The sequence below is a fragment of the Mus caroli genome, unplaced genomic scaffold, assembly GCF_978045245.1.
Source record: "Mus caroli unplaced genomic scaffold, Mus_caroli_1 scaffold_1, whole genome shotgun sequence".
Classification (NCBI taxonomy): domain Eukaryota; kingdom Metazoa; phylum Chordata; class Mammalia; order Rodentia; family Muridae; genus Mus; species Mus caroli.
The window spans coordinates 34,674,008-34,690,110 of record NW_028227256.1 but is presented as its reverse complement, the minus strand read 5'-3'; the positions used below and the strand labels follow the sequence as shown (position 1 = coordinate 34,690,110).

Genomic DNA, 16,103 nt, shown 5'->3' with positions numbered 1-16,103 from the left:
ATTCACATTTTGTCAACAGCAGGTGGCACATACCTGATGAAGACACAAGTTACAGGGTTCAGTGTTTATTGACCATTTAAGGTTCCTCTTGCTGCTGTTGGTAATTAACACTTCTCTAAATCATCCCGGTGATGGTGGTGGTGGCAGCGTGCCCCAATGTTCTGGATTCTCAAATGAAACACACACACACACACACACACACACACACAGAGAGAGAGAGAGAGAGAGAGAGAGAGAGAGAGAGAGAGAGGAGAACCTTCTATTTTAATATGCCTTAAATGGCTCAATGGTTGGACCACTCCCAAACTTCCACGTTGCTAATGCCTCCCCTCCAATACTCCTGAGTTATTACTTACTAAAACCTATATTCTGTCTTTGTTACCCTAGACCCAGTTAGGGGGCGGGGGAGAGCTGGGGCCGCTTATCACTGGCTCTTACATGATTAGTATGCTCTTTGTCTTCTGCAGCTCTCAAGCCTGAATCTTAGTCCTTTCCTGGCATGGCAATTCTCCTTTCTCCCTTGGTCCCTGTCTTAGTCAGGGTTTCTATTCCTGCACAAACATCATGAACAAGAAGCAAGTTGGGAGCCGGGCGTGGTGGCGCACGCCTTTAATCCCAGCACTCGGGAGGCAGAGGCAGGCGGATTTCTGAGTTCGAGGCCAGCCTGGTCTACAAAGTGAGTTCCAGGACAGCCAGGGCTACACAGAGAAACCCTGTCTCGAAAAACCAAAAAAAAAAAAAAAAAAAAAAAAAAAAGAAGCAAGTTGGGGAGGAAAGGGTTTATTCAGCTTACACTTCCATACTGCTGTTCATCACCAAGGATGTCAGGACTGGAACTCAAGCAGGTCAGAAAGCAGGAGCTGATGCAGAGGCCATGGAGGGATGTTCTTTACTGGCTTGCCTCCTCTGGCTTGCTCAGCCTGCTCTCTTATAGAAAACCAAGACTACCAGCCCAGAGATGGTACTACCCACAAGGGGCCTTTACCCCTTGATCACTAATTGAGAAAATGCCTTACAGTTGGATCTCATGGAGGCATTTCCTCAACTGAAGCTCCTTTCTCTGTGATAACTCCAGCTGTGTCAAGTTGACACAAAACCAGCCAGTACAGTCCCCTTGCCTGTAAATCCTAAAGTCCCACCTCTGCCTCTCTGCCCAGCCATTGGCTGCTGGCAACTTTATCTACCATTCAGCACCAACTGGGGGCAGGGACCCTCAGCATCTTACAAACAGATTCTTGGATTCTCGTGAAATTTTGGTAACCCAAATAATATAATGCAATAATTAGACCAAATCCACAACACCTCTTAGATGGATTTTCTCTTACATTTCTTTTGGATAAAGTAAAAAAAAAAATTAAATTTTGTGTGCATGAGCGTTTGCCCAGATGTATGTGTACATGGGTCCCATGGAGGCCAGAAGAGGACATCAGATTCTCTGGAACAAATTACAGATGATTGTGTACAGCCAAGTAGATGCTTGGATCCAAACCCTGGTCCTCTGCAAGAGCAGGAAGTGCTTTCAGCCATTGTGCAGTCTCTCCAGCCCTTGGAATAGCTTTTTTCTTAAAATTTGTATAATTTTTTTTCTATTCAATTGTTTGTTTGTTTGGTTGGTTGGTTTTTTTTCCCGTTGGTTGGTTTTTATAGACAGGTTTTTGTTTGTTTATTTGTTTTAATGTAGCCTTGGCTGTTCTGGAACTCACTCTGTAGATCAGGGTGACCTCGAACTCACAGAGATCTGCCTGCCTTTGCTCCTCAAGTGCTGGGATTAAGGGTGTTGCCACCATCACCCAGCTGTATATTTTTTATATTAAGTGGTAGGAGTTCTCTATAATATTCTTGATCACAACCCTTTTAAAGATTTAACTGTTAACTTGTCTTTTCATTTATTTACAAGATAAAGAGATATTAAATGCAGGTGCACTTAGAATTATGAATATTTTCCCATATGACTTTTGATCTTATGTTTTCTTTAAGTAATTCTTTAGTGTCCTATGACCTGGAAGATGTGTTCCTATATTTTCATTTAAACTTCTATAGAGAGTGAGACAGATAGGAGAAGGGAAGGATAGAGAAAAGGTGGGTAATTGTTACCAAAGTGCACTCAGGGGAGGGCAAATGTTTATAATACCCTCAGTATTCTAGGTTAGTACAGCAGTGAATGGCTGCTGTTTGATATCAGCAAGTGATAACCAAGGAAATACAACTGTTGATAACCTGGTTTGATCATTGCATGCTGTGTAAATATATTATATTCCACAAATATTATGTCAATTTAAAGACAAAAGTTATCCTAAAAATATATGTAAGCGGATAAGTGTATCTCTATCACCCTCTCCTCTGAGGGAGTGGTCTGTGCATCCTGTCTGTGGCTGAGCACTCCTGAGGGAGGGGTCTGTGCATCCTGTCTGTGGCTGAGCACTCCTGAGGGAGGGGTCTATGCATCCTGTCTGTGGCTGAGCACTCCTGAGGGAGGGGTCTATGCATCCTGTCTGTGGCTGAGCATTCCTGACCTTACTCTCTGTACTTTGATCAAGTGATATTCCTTCTTTAGCTTCCACCAAAGACAAAGACACTTACTGTTTTGATAAGAACCAAAATAATAGCAGGCTCACTCCTAGGACCTGTGGCCTCCCTAGCCATAAGTTCTTGTCCAGATTTTCAGCACGAGGCATACGTTTCCTCGGGTGGGGTAGACCTTAAATCTCATAAGAAAACAGGTGGTTATCTTCAAAGCATTCATACCAGTCTGCATCCATGGTGTATCTTGCCATGCCAGCTGTTATTTTCGCTCACAGTATTAATCCTGGGTAAGGCCGTCGATGACTCTTCCCCTACCCAGCAGCCCGGACAGCACCTTCCAGTAATATGATTGCTCCCAGGTCAGCTCCAGTTTGATTTCTTCATGTGACCTAAGTATGTGGTATCTTCAGCTACAGCGTATTACTGACCTCCCCCCACCCCTTTGCAATAGGATGTCAGTGTATAGCTCAGGCTGATCTTGAACTCACCATGTGTCTCCCAGATTATAGGCATGTACTGCCACACCAGGGTTACACATTTTCAAGTTACTGCTTTTTCTAATACCTTTTATTGAGAATTATTCCTGTCATACAGTTCTTCTATTTAAAGTATATTCACTGGTCTTTGGAATATTGATTGTTATGGACACTTTTGAACATTTTCATCACCCTAAAACAAAAGCAATATGCTTATTAGCTATTACAACTAGCTACTCCACTTTCTTTCATGTCTTTGATCCATGCTGGGTTAAATTTTATACATGGTATTCAGTATAATTTTGCACCCCTAAGATAACTCCTACTTGCTCATTATGTATAATTATTATTCTCTTTTTTTGCTGCTAGATTTGGTTTTCTAGTAATTTTTGTTGGAGTTTTTCTTTATAACAACATACATGTTTGTTATACGATCCAAGTGGTAGTTATAGGATCCGTGCGACACCAACTTCATACAAAAGCTTGGAACTGTTCGTTCTGCTTCTAGTCCTTGTAAGAGCTTGTGCATATTTGCTGCCAATTCTTTAAAGGCTTGGTACAATTGAAATCTAAAGCCATCTGAACCTGTTTTTGCTGGAAAAATTTTAAATTGCTAGTCAGATTCTTTGCTACAGGCCTATTCTATTTGTCTTGTCTCCATTTTAATACTTTGTGCCATTTAGTAATTTGTCCATTTCATTGAATTAATTTAATTATGCAGTATATCTTTATAATCATTTTATTTGATAAATCACCCTTGCTTGGTTTCATCAAATTGAGAATTTCTTTTGCCATTGTTTGCTCAAGTAGTTTTCTCCCTTGCCTTTCCTCTAAGGTCTGGAATTAACAGTATACATGTGAGGCTCACTGGATACTATCCCACAGATTATAGAGGCTCTGGATATTTTCCCTGTCTTTTCTTCCTTGCATTCTGTTTTTGTATCATTGCTATTTTTGTATGTCATGAGTGTGTTATGTGGTAAAAACAGATGAGCACATTTGTGTCTTTACAATGTCACAATTAATTGAATAACAATCTAAGTTGGTTTTATTAGTTTTTGTTTGCCAAGAAATACTAATTTTGCCTTATGGCTAGCTGTTGGCAACTACAGGTTCTTTTATATCTTTCTTATTTACTATCAGTAATTAGTTCTGTGCATATTTATGTACATGGGTTATAAAATGTCCAAAAAGAGTGTAAAACACTGTAGAGTTTAGAAAGGCTGTCCTAAGATGGAGGTAAAGACCTGACACAGGCACAGAAGAGCTTTTCTGTGACCAGATAAGACACCTTCTGAGCCCACAGGGGCAGAGCCGCTCAGGACAGGATCTGGATACAGGTCAGAGATAGAGACAGGAGTCCAGGGCAGGATTCAGATACAGGCCAGGGACAGAGAAGGAGTCCTCTGCTATGACAGTTTTCCTGGACAAAACTCATGAGACGGTACTTCAAGGCAGAGGAGCTGCCCGTGTTTGCTCTTGGAGGGCTTCTTGCAATGTCTGTCTCAGATAAGGCTCCATTCACTCTGATTGATAGTTTTTCTCTAAGATTCTGGAATTGAAAGTGCAAATGTGTGGGTCACTTGATACTATTCTACAGATTATGAAAGCTCTGAATATTTTCCCTTAGGAATCTGGTCTTTCTGATATAATTTGGTATATTTTCTAGTGTCATTATTCATTGGCATGATCCTTGGAGCTCATTGGTCAATCAATTTAGCTGACTTGGTGAGCTCCAGGCTCAGTGACATGGAAAGTGACTAAGGAATGCACTTGATGTTGGCCTCTGGCACACACACGCAGACAGACACACACACACACACAGGGGGGAGGGAGAGAGAGAAAGGGAGGGAGGAGAGAGAGAGAGAGAGAGAGAGAGAGAGAGAGAGAGAGAGAGAGAGAGAGAGAGAGAACTCCTTCTTGGTATTTGAAATGGAGTAACTAACTCATATTGAGGCTGTTGCAATGTAAGATAGCACACTGGGTCAGGTGTGCACTAAAAGCTGTTATCTGTACAACATAAATGCAGCCAGAGTAGGCCCTGCATGTTCTGCTCATTGTCTTCTGGCACTGCCCTCTCTGCAATGTTACATCTGCTTACAATGATTGATGCTCATTCTGGTTGTGGACATAATTTTTTATGAAATTTTTACATCTGGCATGTTATATTTTCATTCACTTGCTAGCGTTATTTTCCAAGACAGTTTCGATGTGCACATGCTTGCCGTAAACTCCCTACATAGCCTTGAATTTCCTTTTGTGTGTGTTGCCAATGATTGAGCCTAGACAAACCGTCTCCCATTGGTTCATTTTCTAGACCTCTCACTTTTTGAGAGAGCCGTGAAGTTGTGCAGACATGATCTTTCTGCCTCTTAAGTACCTGAATCCCAGGTCACCAATCCAGTTTAACTGATTTAAAAATGTGTAGTACCTTTCTGTTCACTAATAAGTTGTCATGTTGCAGCTACATATAGCTTCACTGTCACTTTCTATTTATCATGATCATTTTCTTTCTTTCTATTTTTCCATTCTACATATTTATTTTCCTTATACATTTCTGGCTGCCACTGCTTATAGATATGAAGTTACACATTGTACATCTTTTCCTTTAAATGTTAAAGTAATTGTTGACATCACCTATTCCCTAACAATATTTGACTAGTGAGCACCACACCCTGCTCACTAGCACACACTTGTGCTTTCTATGTCACACCTCCCCCACATTTCACAACCTTACCATGCACTATTTTAGTTTCACAGTTTTTACATGCTTCAGTACATAATTATTGTTGTTCTTGTGATCAGTGCTGTGTTTATGTACCTAGAGGCATATAAAGCCTTTGTTCTCTTACTTCTTGTGTTGTTTCTTCCTTATTCAGTTTCCTTTTCTGATCTTCCTTTCTGCAGAAACCAGTATGTTCATTTTTTCCATCTCTTTGAAAATGACTAATATACCCTTAGCCTTGAGAATTAGTTTAGCTGAACATAGAATTCTGGACTGAGAATATTTCCCTTTATAACTTTAAAAATAACCTGATAGGAGTTGGAAAAATGACTCAGTGGTGAAGAATGCATACTGTCTTTGCAGAGGACCTGAGCTCAGTTTGCCTACCCACGTCTGACAGCTCACAACTGCCTGTAATATCATCTCCAAGGGATTTGATAATTTCTTTTGGCTTCCAGGGATATCTGCATGCCCAAAGTTTACACATACACACATGTACACACAAATAAAAATGGAAACAAATCTTTGAGACAGTGGCCCTTATCCTTGTTGGTAGGTCTGTTTTCATTCCAGTATCTTTCCTCCAGTGTCTGCCTCTGTCACCATTCCTATTATGGTCTTGTCTTTCTCACTGCTTAAGTTCTACTGCTGTATGTGGGAATTGTTTTCTCTGGCTTTGGTATTGTGGGTCTATCTCCCTGTTTCATTCAGAGTTACTTGTACCTTTTATTAGTTCTGGAAATGTTTTAGATATTCCTGAACATTACAGCTTTCAAGTTACCCTCCTGTCCCCTCAACGCTTGTGTTATCTTGACTCATTTCCCTTCTCTATTGGTTCTGTCATAATGTGTGCTTGTTCGTGTTCTGTGCCCCATCTTCCACATCACCAGTCCCTTTTCCTCTGTTCTTGGTGTCTTTGTTATGGTTTTCACTACAGAAACTATGTTTCTTTCTAGAAGTACTATTCAATTATTTTTCAAATGTGCATATTTTTCTACATGTTACTTTTTTGTTTTCAGATTCCTTCCTTAATGTACTTTCCAGCATATTTTGCTCAATAATGTGGATTTCTGGAAGTGAGGTCTTGTTATGTTGCTCTGACTCCCACGTTGAGGTGGATTTTGATCTCCTGTATTCACAGACAGAATTCTCCACTGCATGGAATCTCATGTGGTGCTGTGGGTTTGCTTTTGTATACCTTACATTAACATTTAGAAGTAGAGATGAGTAAAGTAGCATCCCAAAATTATGTTAGAATTAAAGTTTGTGCTTATCAAAGAAGAAATTGTTTTCGTATCCAGAGATCAGGTCCGGATCAGCTTTTAGTAGTTTCTGTATGGCTAGATAGACTCCCCTCTCTTTCATTTTTAGCACATTATTCAAGAATCCCAGGTTATATAGAAATCATGGTTCTTTGTGTGTGTGTGTGTGTGTGTGCACATGCACACATATGTGTGTGTGTGTGCACATGCACACATATGTGTGTGTGTGTGTGTGTGTGTGTGTGTGTGTGTGCGCGCACATGTACACATATGTGTGTGTTAACAAAAGCCATCTAGGAAAGGCTAAAACAAGCAAGTAAGTTTCCTGGAGATGTCCCACCATCTGAATGTCTGTGATGGGTGTACTCTGGAGAGGCATGGTCCCAGAGACCTTGTCCCAGGATTGTTTCTTGATGCTAGTATGCCTTTTCTGTCACTGTTGCATAGCCAAGTGATTCCTGGGCATCAGACTACCCTATGGGGCAAATTTTCTGCAGATAACATGAAGATGACCATTTATGAATTAATGCTGTTTAGATGAAGTAACAACTTTATAGAATTCCTTATTTGGGGCTAGAAAGATGGCTCAGTGGTTAAGAGCACTGGTTGCTCTTCCAGAGGTCCTGAGTTCAATTCCCAGCAACCACATGGTGGCTCACAACCATCTCTAATGGAATTTGATGCCCTCTTCTGATGTATCTGAAGACAGCTACAGTGTACTCACATATAATAAATAAATAATTTTTTTTAAAGAGCACTGATTGCTCTTTAAAAAAAAAGAATTCCTGATTTGACTCAAATAATTGTAAGGAGAAAGTTTAGAGATAGTTTTAGTTGTTCGGCTAGGGGAATGTAATAAAGTTAGAAGCAAGAACAGAATGCACCCACTCCTCTTAGAATAGTAAGTAAAGGCAGCATAATAAGGACTACAATGAGCTTTCATACATTACACTAAGAAGAGAAACAGGCTTGGGACAGATTTTTGATCAAGGAAAAACATTCATTCTAGATCAGGTCCAAGGATGAAGCCACAGGTGTGCACCATGATAAAGCAAGGTCATGTGAAACTGTTGCTTTGAACTTATAATGAGCTTACAGAATGAAGCACTGCTTTGAATGAAGCACTTCCTATCAACATCCTTCTGTAACTCCCCTTTTATGTAACATTTAATCTATGCATAATTTTATGAAGAACTTTTGTCAGAGGGTATAAAAGGGCTGGAAGAAAAAAATAAAGTGTGGCTGTTGGGGCTATGTTCCATCCATCAAATGTGTCTATGTCTGTCTGTCTATATGTTTGTACACTTAAGAGAGTTCAGAGTTTCTCTTTGGGCATTCTTGCAGCCCCAGATAATTAAGTTTTGTTCTGCCAGCAGTGCTGACCCTGTAAATTGGCTACCACTGTCAGCAGGGGTTGAGAGGCCAATTAGCTGCTCTCAGCATGACCCCAATCACCAACACCATACCTCCTTACTGCCTGCCTCAGTTTACCCTGTGATGTCAAAGGTGGTCTTTGACAGTGTGTGTGTGTGTTTAGTTAAACCCAATTTTTGATGTTTGCTAGGCAAGGTGCTGTATTCCTGAGCTGCAAAACTTAAACGCTCTCTTGCTTTGATCCCTTTGGGGAAATGAGAATTTATTTCTTCTCTGTAAACTCAGATGTGAAATTAATAAAAATGTTTTGTTGCAGGGAAGCAGAGGCAGAAGGAACTCTCTGATTTCAAGGCCAGCACGGTCTATGTCTGATCTACATAGTGAGTTCCAAGCCAGCCTGGGCTACATAGTGAGACTCTGTTTCAAAACAAAATGTTTTATTTTGGAGTTTTCCCCTTAGCTTAGCCAATCATCTTAGCAGAGTCTACAACTCCAGAGTGAACTTCCAAAACACAAGGAAACCTGATCATCTCACCTCAGTATTGAGAGCACAGCATACTAAGCCCTGCCTGATCTCTGCATCTCCTATTACTCTCCTGTGACCACTAAGCTCCACTCACACCAGCCTTTTTCCAGTTCTTGGAGCGTGTTATTCTTGCACCCAACAGAGCTGGGGCACTTTGCATTTTTTCAGTTTAAAATGCCCGCTCCTGCTATTTGTCTGCTCACTGTTCAGTTGTTTACTTGGGGAAGCCATTCCTGACTTTCTGAGTCCTTCAGCAGAGGTCAATTCTTTTGTTGCCTACTTTTTCCAGGAATATGTTCTTAATGTATTTATGCATCCATCCATAGCATATTTGATTGATAATGGATTCCCTCAGTAGTAGAAGTTTGTGAAAACAGAGGTAATTTTGTTTCCCACTGAATTTGTCTGTAGGCATAGTGACTATAGCATACAAAGTCTTCTATAAAGATGTGATGGGTGAGTGGACAGATGGACAGCTAGACAGATGATGTGAAGAGTGAGTAGGAATAGCTACAGGGGGAAGGGAGCTCAGGAGAGTGAACAGAACATTGAATTAAAGCATACAGCCATTGCCTCCCAGGTCTGTTATCTTGATGTTGTAGCAAACAAATGCTGTGCACTTACGTAAGCAGCGTGTTAGGAGAAAAAGGTGTGGAGAGTGGAGTAGTTTTGAACATTTGAAAGCATTTATGTAACTTGAATCTCATATTATGGTTTTAAATATGCTTTTCCCCATAATTAGTTATGCTTAACTTGTACTTGCTCAGGAGCACTTTCTCTCAAAAGTATTAGTTTTAGAAAATTATCAGTCCTCATTTTATGATAGTATGACTGATATAAACCTGTCAGTCAAAAACTGAAAAAGAGTTCTCTGAGTGAGGCAGTGGCTAGCATCTTTGACTTATTTTTGGCAGCAGCAACATTGGCATGGTAGACCACACAAACTGTGAAATATACAGATACAACTACAGACCAAACAGTGTATGTTTCACTGGCATTGAACCTGCAGGTATTTTAATAGAAAACAGGCTTTTCCTAATTGCATTTTTAAAAACTACTCATAGGATTTATTTAAAGGAAGCTGAAGCCTCATTTTGCCTCTCTCGGAACATGAGTGCACTTCATCAGCACCGGTATCACCTGAGGTCTGCTAGGAGAGAGTTGTCTGTTGTGTTGTCCATGTGGACGCTCTTCGGCTAAACTCTCTCCGTCTGTGTAAACACTCATCTTGTCCTTGCAGCACCTAAACGCAGAGCGCTCTTACAAATCGCAGATTGCAACTTTACACAAGTCTCTTGTGAAGATGGAGGAGGAGCTTCAGAAGGTTCAGTTTGAGAAGGTGTCTGCTCTCGCAGATTTGTCCTCCACAAGGGAACTCTGCATAAAACTCGACTCAAGCAAAGAACTTCTTAATCGACAGCTGGTTGCCAAAGACCAGGAAATAGAAATGGTATGTAATGCATTTAGATTGCTGTTACTTTAACAGTACTATATTTTTTAAAAAGGGTTTTTTAAATATATAATACTATATCAAACATTTATGCCTTTTAGCTTTAAATTTTTTATTATGCTTTTTAATTTTTATTTTTAAAGTTTAAAAAGTTAATTATGACAGCTGAATTCTAAAGGATTCAAGAATATAAAAAAAAAACACAACAAAATCTTTCTTTGAACTTGTAATTTGCAATTACATTTAGCCAGAATTATAAACCACACTGACAGAACTGTGAGTGAAGGACCTCAAGCCTTACCCATCTCAGTTATAACCTTGATGACATTCTCTTCACCCACCTCATCCAATAGCTGGATGAGTCCTTTGAAGTTGGAGTGCTACTTGAAAGTAGAGCACAGACCTACTCTTAGAGTTTGAAATCCTAGCTCAGCAGAGGGCTTTAATAGAAAGCCATTTATATAAAGCTCGAAAACCGTGTAACTGAAGAAATACTCACTGTATATACTGTAGCTTCCTCTTCGCAGTGCTTCAGAATCACTTGTGACAGTAACTGCTGTACTGAACTATTTGTGCCCTGATTTTGTTGGTAAGCTGTGATGTCAGATGCAGGGATCATCCTTTTATTTTTGGACGTCTTCAGTTGTGAAAGACACAGAGACTTTAAAACATTCTGTGGTAGTTTCCATGAGAGTAGCCCCCAGAGGCTTGTATGTTTGAAGGCTTTCAAGGACTGTTTGGAAAGGTTAGGAGGTGTTGTCTTGTAGGAGAAGGAGGGCTGTGGCTAGGCTTTGAGGTGTCAAAAGCCCAGGCCACTGCCAGTTAGCAGTCTTTCTCCCTCCTACTTGTTAATAAGGATGGAAGCTCTCAGCACTTCCAGCACCATGCGTTCTGGCTGCCATGCTCCCTGCCATGATAGTGATGGACTCACCCTCTGAAACTGTAAGCCCTAATAAACATTACTTCTATAAGTTGCCTTGGCATTTTATCCCAGCAACAAGAAGTAACTAAGACAACTGGTGGCTTTTAAGGTGATAGATTTGCATCTGATTTAGTAAATTATATGACGAGTACCTGTTACTTAGTTTTCCTTAATGGTTACAGCTTTCAAAATTATAGTCTGATAGAATTATGGTATTAACTTTAATCCAGGCAATCAAGAGACTTTCTACTGCAGAATCTATCATGTTTCCCTTTTGCAAATTTACATAACACTTTACTACAACCTATCCACATGCTCCTTAGCCTCTGTCAGCCATTAGCTTGTTCCCACTTCTGTAATTGTGTCACTTCAAGAACCAGCAAGAGTGTGGGGAGGACAAAGAGGGCTGTGGGGTGTAAACAACAGCAATGAAATACTCTACTCTGTGCCAACTAAAAGTAATCTAAAACAATGCTAATATATATGAAATCACACTGTTGATTTTTTGAGGGTTGGCTGTTTTTCCTTCTCAGCCTAAATCTTTGTAGACTCACTCAGGCTGTGTCTGCCGTAGCTTACTGCTCACTGTGGAGGAATGTTCTGTACTGTTGGTATTACAGCTTAACCATTCACCAATTGCAGATCATCTGGGTTGTTTTCAGTTTGGAATTTTTGAAAATAAAGTTACTATAAACATCTGTGAACAGTTTCTGTTTTACTTGCTTTTTGAGACAGGTTTCCACTATGTAACTTGGTTGTATGAGCATAAGTCATCATTTCTGTGCAAAGCTATTTTTAGGTGGATGTTAACTGTATGGTTTACTTTTCCAGAAAAGTTCCACACCATTTGCCCAAGTATTTGTATCATCTTTTTGTGTTTATTAATGATGAATGAGCAATCCAGTTCCCCCACATTCTTGTTCAAACTTGTCACTTAAACTTTTTTTCTTTAGCAATCTTCTGTATGCACAGCGCTATATCAGGGTGATATAAATATGTGTTTAACCTACTGGATTGCAACGTTGATCTTTTCTTTATGATGTTGTTTGCCACATGCATGTCTTCCTTTGTTGCTACACGTCTCCTGTTGCTTGTCCACATTCTCATTGGATTGTTGGCTTTCTAATGTTGAAACTGGCTTAAGGAAAAGCAGCAAACCTGGATAAACCTCCAAACAAATATAGAACTTGAAACAGTAATTTGAAAACTTCCAGAAAGCAAATGGAGGCCTAGATTGCTTTAGTTGTAAATTCCCTTACATGTAGAAAGATACGCTAATACAAAAATGTTTTACTCTCCCAAATAAGAGACAAGATGTCTTAGCATAGCCTGGGACTCCAATAATGCTAGAACCGTGGCTAGAACCCCTGCATGAGGTGTTTTTGTGTCACTATAGGAAAGCATTCATGTGTTCATCATTATGTGTAGTGGTTGCTGTAGGTTTTTCACAGATGCTTTTTTATAAGACTGAGAACATCTCCTTTTGTTTCTAACTTATACTTTATGTTTACTTACATAGTCATCACAATAAAAGAAAACTAAAGACCAGTATTTCTTACGACTATAATTTCTTTAAGAAGCCTTTTTAAAAATTAATTTATTTTTTACACTCTATATTCCATTCCATGCCACCCCCATCCACCCTCTGACTGCTCCACATCCCACATCTCCTCCCCATCTCCTGTCTCCACGTGGATGCCCCCACCCCTCATCCCACCTGACTTCTAAACTCCCTGGTACCTCCAGTCTCTTGAGGGTTGTTAGGTGCATCTTCTCTGAATGAACACAGACCCTGCTGTCCTCTGCTGTATGTGTGTTGGGGGCCTCATATCAGCTGGTGTATGCTGCCTGTTTGGTGATTCAGTGTTTGAGAGATCTTGGGAGACGGGGGGTTCCAGATTAATTGAGACTGCTGGTCCTCCTACAGGATCACCCTTCTCCTCAGCTTCTTTCCACCTTCCCTAATTCAACAGGAGGGGTCAGCTGCTTCTGTCCATTGGTTGGGTGCAAATATCTGCATCTGACTCTTTCAGCTGCTTGTTGGGTCTTTCAGAGGGCAGTCATGATTGATCCCTTTTTGTGAGAGCTCCATAGCCTCAGTCATAGTGTCAGGCCTTGGGACCTCCCCTTGAGCTGGATACCACTTTGGGCCTGTCACTAGACCTTCTTTTCCTCTGGCTCCTCTCCATGTCCATCTCTGTAATTCTTTTAGACAGTAACAATTATGGGTCATAGATGTGACTGTGGGATGGCAACCCCATCCCTCACTTGATGTCTTGTCTTCCTGCTGGAGGTGGGCTCTATAAGTTCCCTCTCCTTACTGTCAGGCATTTTATCTAAGGTCCCTCCCTTTGATTCCTGAGAGTGTCTTACCTCCCAGGTCTCTGGTGCATTCTGGAGGGTCTGCACAACTTCCTATTTCCTGAGGTTGCCTGTTTCCATTCTTTCTGCTGGCCCTCAGGGCTTCAGTCCTTTTCCCTCACTCAATACCAGATCAAGGAAGAAGTCTTAATGTGATAACTGCAAAACCAGTACAGAGCTGAGGAGATGCTATGCTATGTAAAATGCTTTCAGTTTGCTTCTTTCCCACTTGCCCCCAGTATCTTAATTACTAGGTTAGGTTAGTGGTTTGAGATCTTCTGGAAAGGACCTGGAGCATAAGATCAACCCTAAGGATCTAAATTTGGATCCCCAGACCCATGTAAAATCTGGGTACTTGGAGGTGCCTGTAGAAGTCCTGAAGAAGCACAGATATGTGGATGCCTGGAGCTCACTGGGCAGCTATTCTAGTCAATCAGTGAGCTCCAGGTTCAGTGAGGGAACCTGTGTACAAAAAGATGGAAAAGCAATTGTAAAAGACACCTAAGTTGGTCTGTGACCTCTATACACATGTTCACACACACACACACCATGCATATGTACACACACACCCATACATGTGGACATGCACATACACCTCTTCCTCTCTCAATGTAACTGTCTATAAAATGAATTTATACACTAATTAAATAGGAGTTATCCCATGAATGTAGGATTGGTTTGTACCTGAAACCAATCAATGTAATACATATTGAATAATCAAAAAAACCCCAAAACCCTGATTTTCTCTAGTAGTAGAAGAAAGTGAATTTGACAAAACCCAATACTTTTATGTAAGAAAGAATAACTGTAATATAGGAAACATTTTTGATCTTATAAAAAGCATCTATGAAAAACCTACAGTAACCACTCTACTTGATAGTGGACAGTGAGTGTTTCCCTGATAGTGACACATATGCCTCGCACAGCATTTTGTTGAGCATCTAGCCAGAGTGACAAGGCAAGAAAGAAAGAAAACAGGCATTCAAATATAAAAAGACATGTAACCATCTCTGCAGTGACATGGTCTGCTATAGAAAGGAAACCACTAAAAACTTATTAGAACTAATACAACCATGAGATTGTAGAACACTAGCCCAATGTGTCAAACTGTAGAACACTTGACCAATGTGCCAAAAATTCATTATATATTTTACTTCAACCTACGAGCAATTATCAATTGGAAATGACAAAAAAAGAACAAAAAAACCAATTCCAGTAATTGAATGGCATAAAAGATAGTATCAGAAAAGTACAAAGTTATTAGGAATAATTTTTAAATTTTATTTATTACTACGTGCATATATACATGACACATGTGTGTGGGCAGATGTGCCATGGCATGCATGTGGAGATGAGAAGACAACTTGCTGAATCAGTTCTCTTCTCCCTCCTTTACATGGGTTGGCATCTAGATCAAACTCAGGGTTCTAGGCTTGTGTGCACTTGCTCACTTTCTAAGCCATCTTCCAACTTAGGAAGAACTATATTAAAAGGAGTATAAAAGTTTTACTTTAAAAACAAAATGTTGTTAAAAGGAATTATTAACTGAATGAATGGAAAGACATCCAGAACTTGGTGAATCATGGTGACACAGTAGAGTCAGCCATGGAGACACAGTAGAGTCAACCATGGAGACACTATATTTACAGAATGCTTAGTTATTCATTTGTTTGTTTTTATTTTAAAAATATTTTTCAAAATTGTGAGTTTATTTTATATGTATGAATTTTTCCTGCATATATATTACATGTATGTCTGGTGCATGCAGAGGCTAAAAGGGGGTATCAGATCTTCTGAACTGGAGTCATGTGTGGTTATAAGCTACCATGTGGGTTCTGGGAGTTGAACCCAGGTCCTCTATAGGAATGACAAGCGCTCTTAACCACGGGACCATATCTGCAGTTTCCCCGATATATTTTTTATTAATTTTGGAGAATTTCATGTACAAATAGTATTTACATCATTTTCCTTTTTCTTTCCTCCCTCCAAATCTTCTCATGTTCCTCTCACCCCTTCAAATTGATGACCTCTTATAATACATATATATGTATACATATATGTACATATACATACACACATATACTCAAACGCACACACATGTGTGTATGTGTATATATATATATATATATATATATATATATATATATATATATGTGTGTGTGTGTGTGTGTGTGTGTGTGTGTGTTTGTGTGTGTGTGTGTGTATGTGTGTGTGTGTATGTGTGTGTGTATATGTGTGTGTGTGCGTGTGTGTAACACACATATATATGTAATGTGCCAGTCTTATTTAGTATTGCTGATGTGTACATGCACATAGGGATGAACGCTTGTGATGGGATAACCTATCAGTGTGCTTGTTCCTTGGAGAGGACTGATTCCCTTCTGTAGGAGCCATGTCACTTCACCTAGGGGTGGGGCCTTGTGAGATTTTCCCTCATCCACATTGGCATGTCAACTAGTGTAAGGATTGTTCAAATCTTGTTTA

At 40.0% G+C, this 16,103-nt stretch overlaps 1 protein-coding gene across 3 annotated transcripts in view; it reads left to right on the top strand.

Moving 5' to 3' along the window:
• Tsga10 (testis specific 10) overlaps positions 1-16,103 on the top strand; it is a 101,346-nt gene that overhangs the window by 67,446 nt on the left and 17,797 nt on the right. For 2 of the 3 annotated variants that reach the window (XM_085836496.1, XM_085836507.1), the window contains one exon: positions 10,127-10,336. The exons of the other annotated variant lie outside the window; for it this stretch is intronic. In XM_085836496.1, the coding sequence (XP_085692622.1) occupies positions 10,127-10,336 (210 nt within the window). The remainder of the gene's footprint in view (positions 1-10,126; positions 10,337-16,103) is intronic. 3 annotated transcript variants of the gene reach the window in all.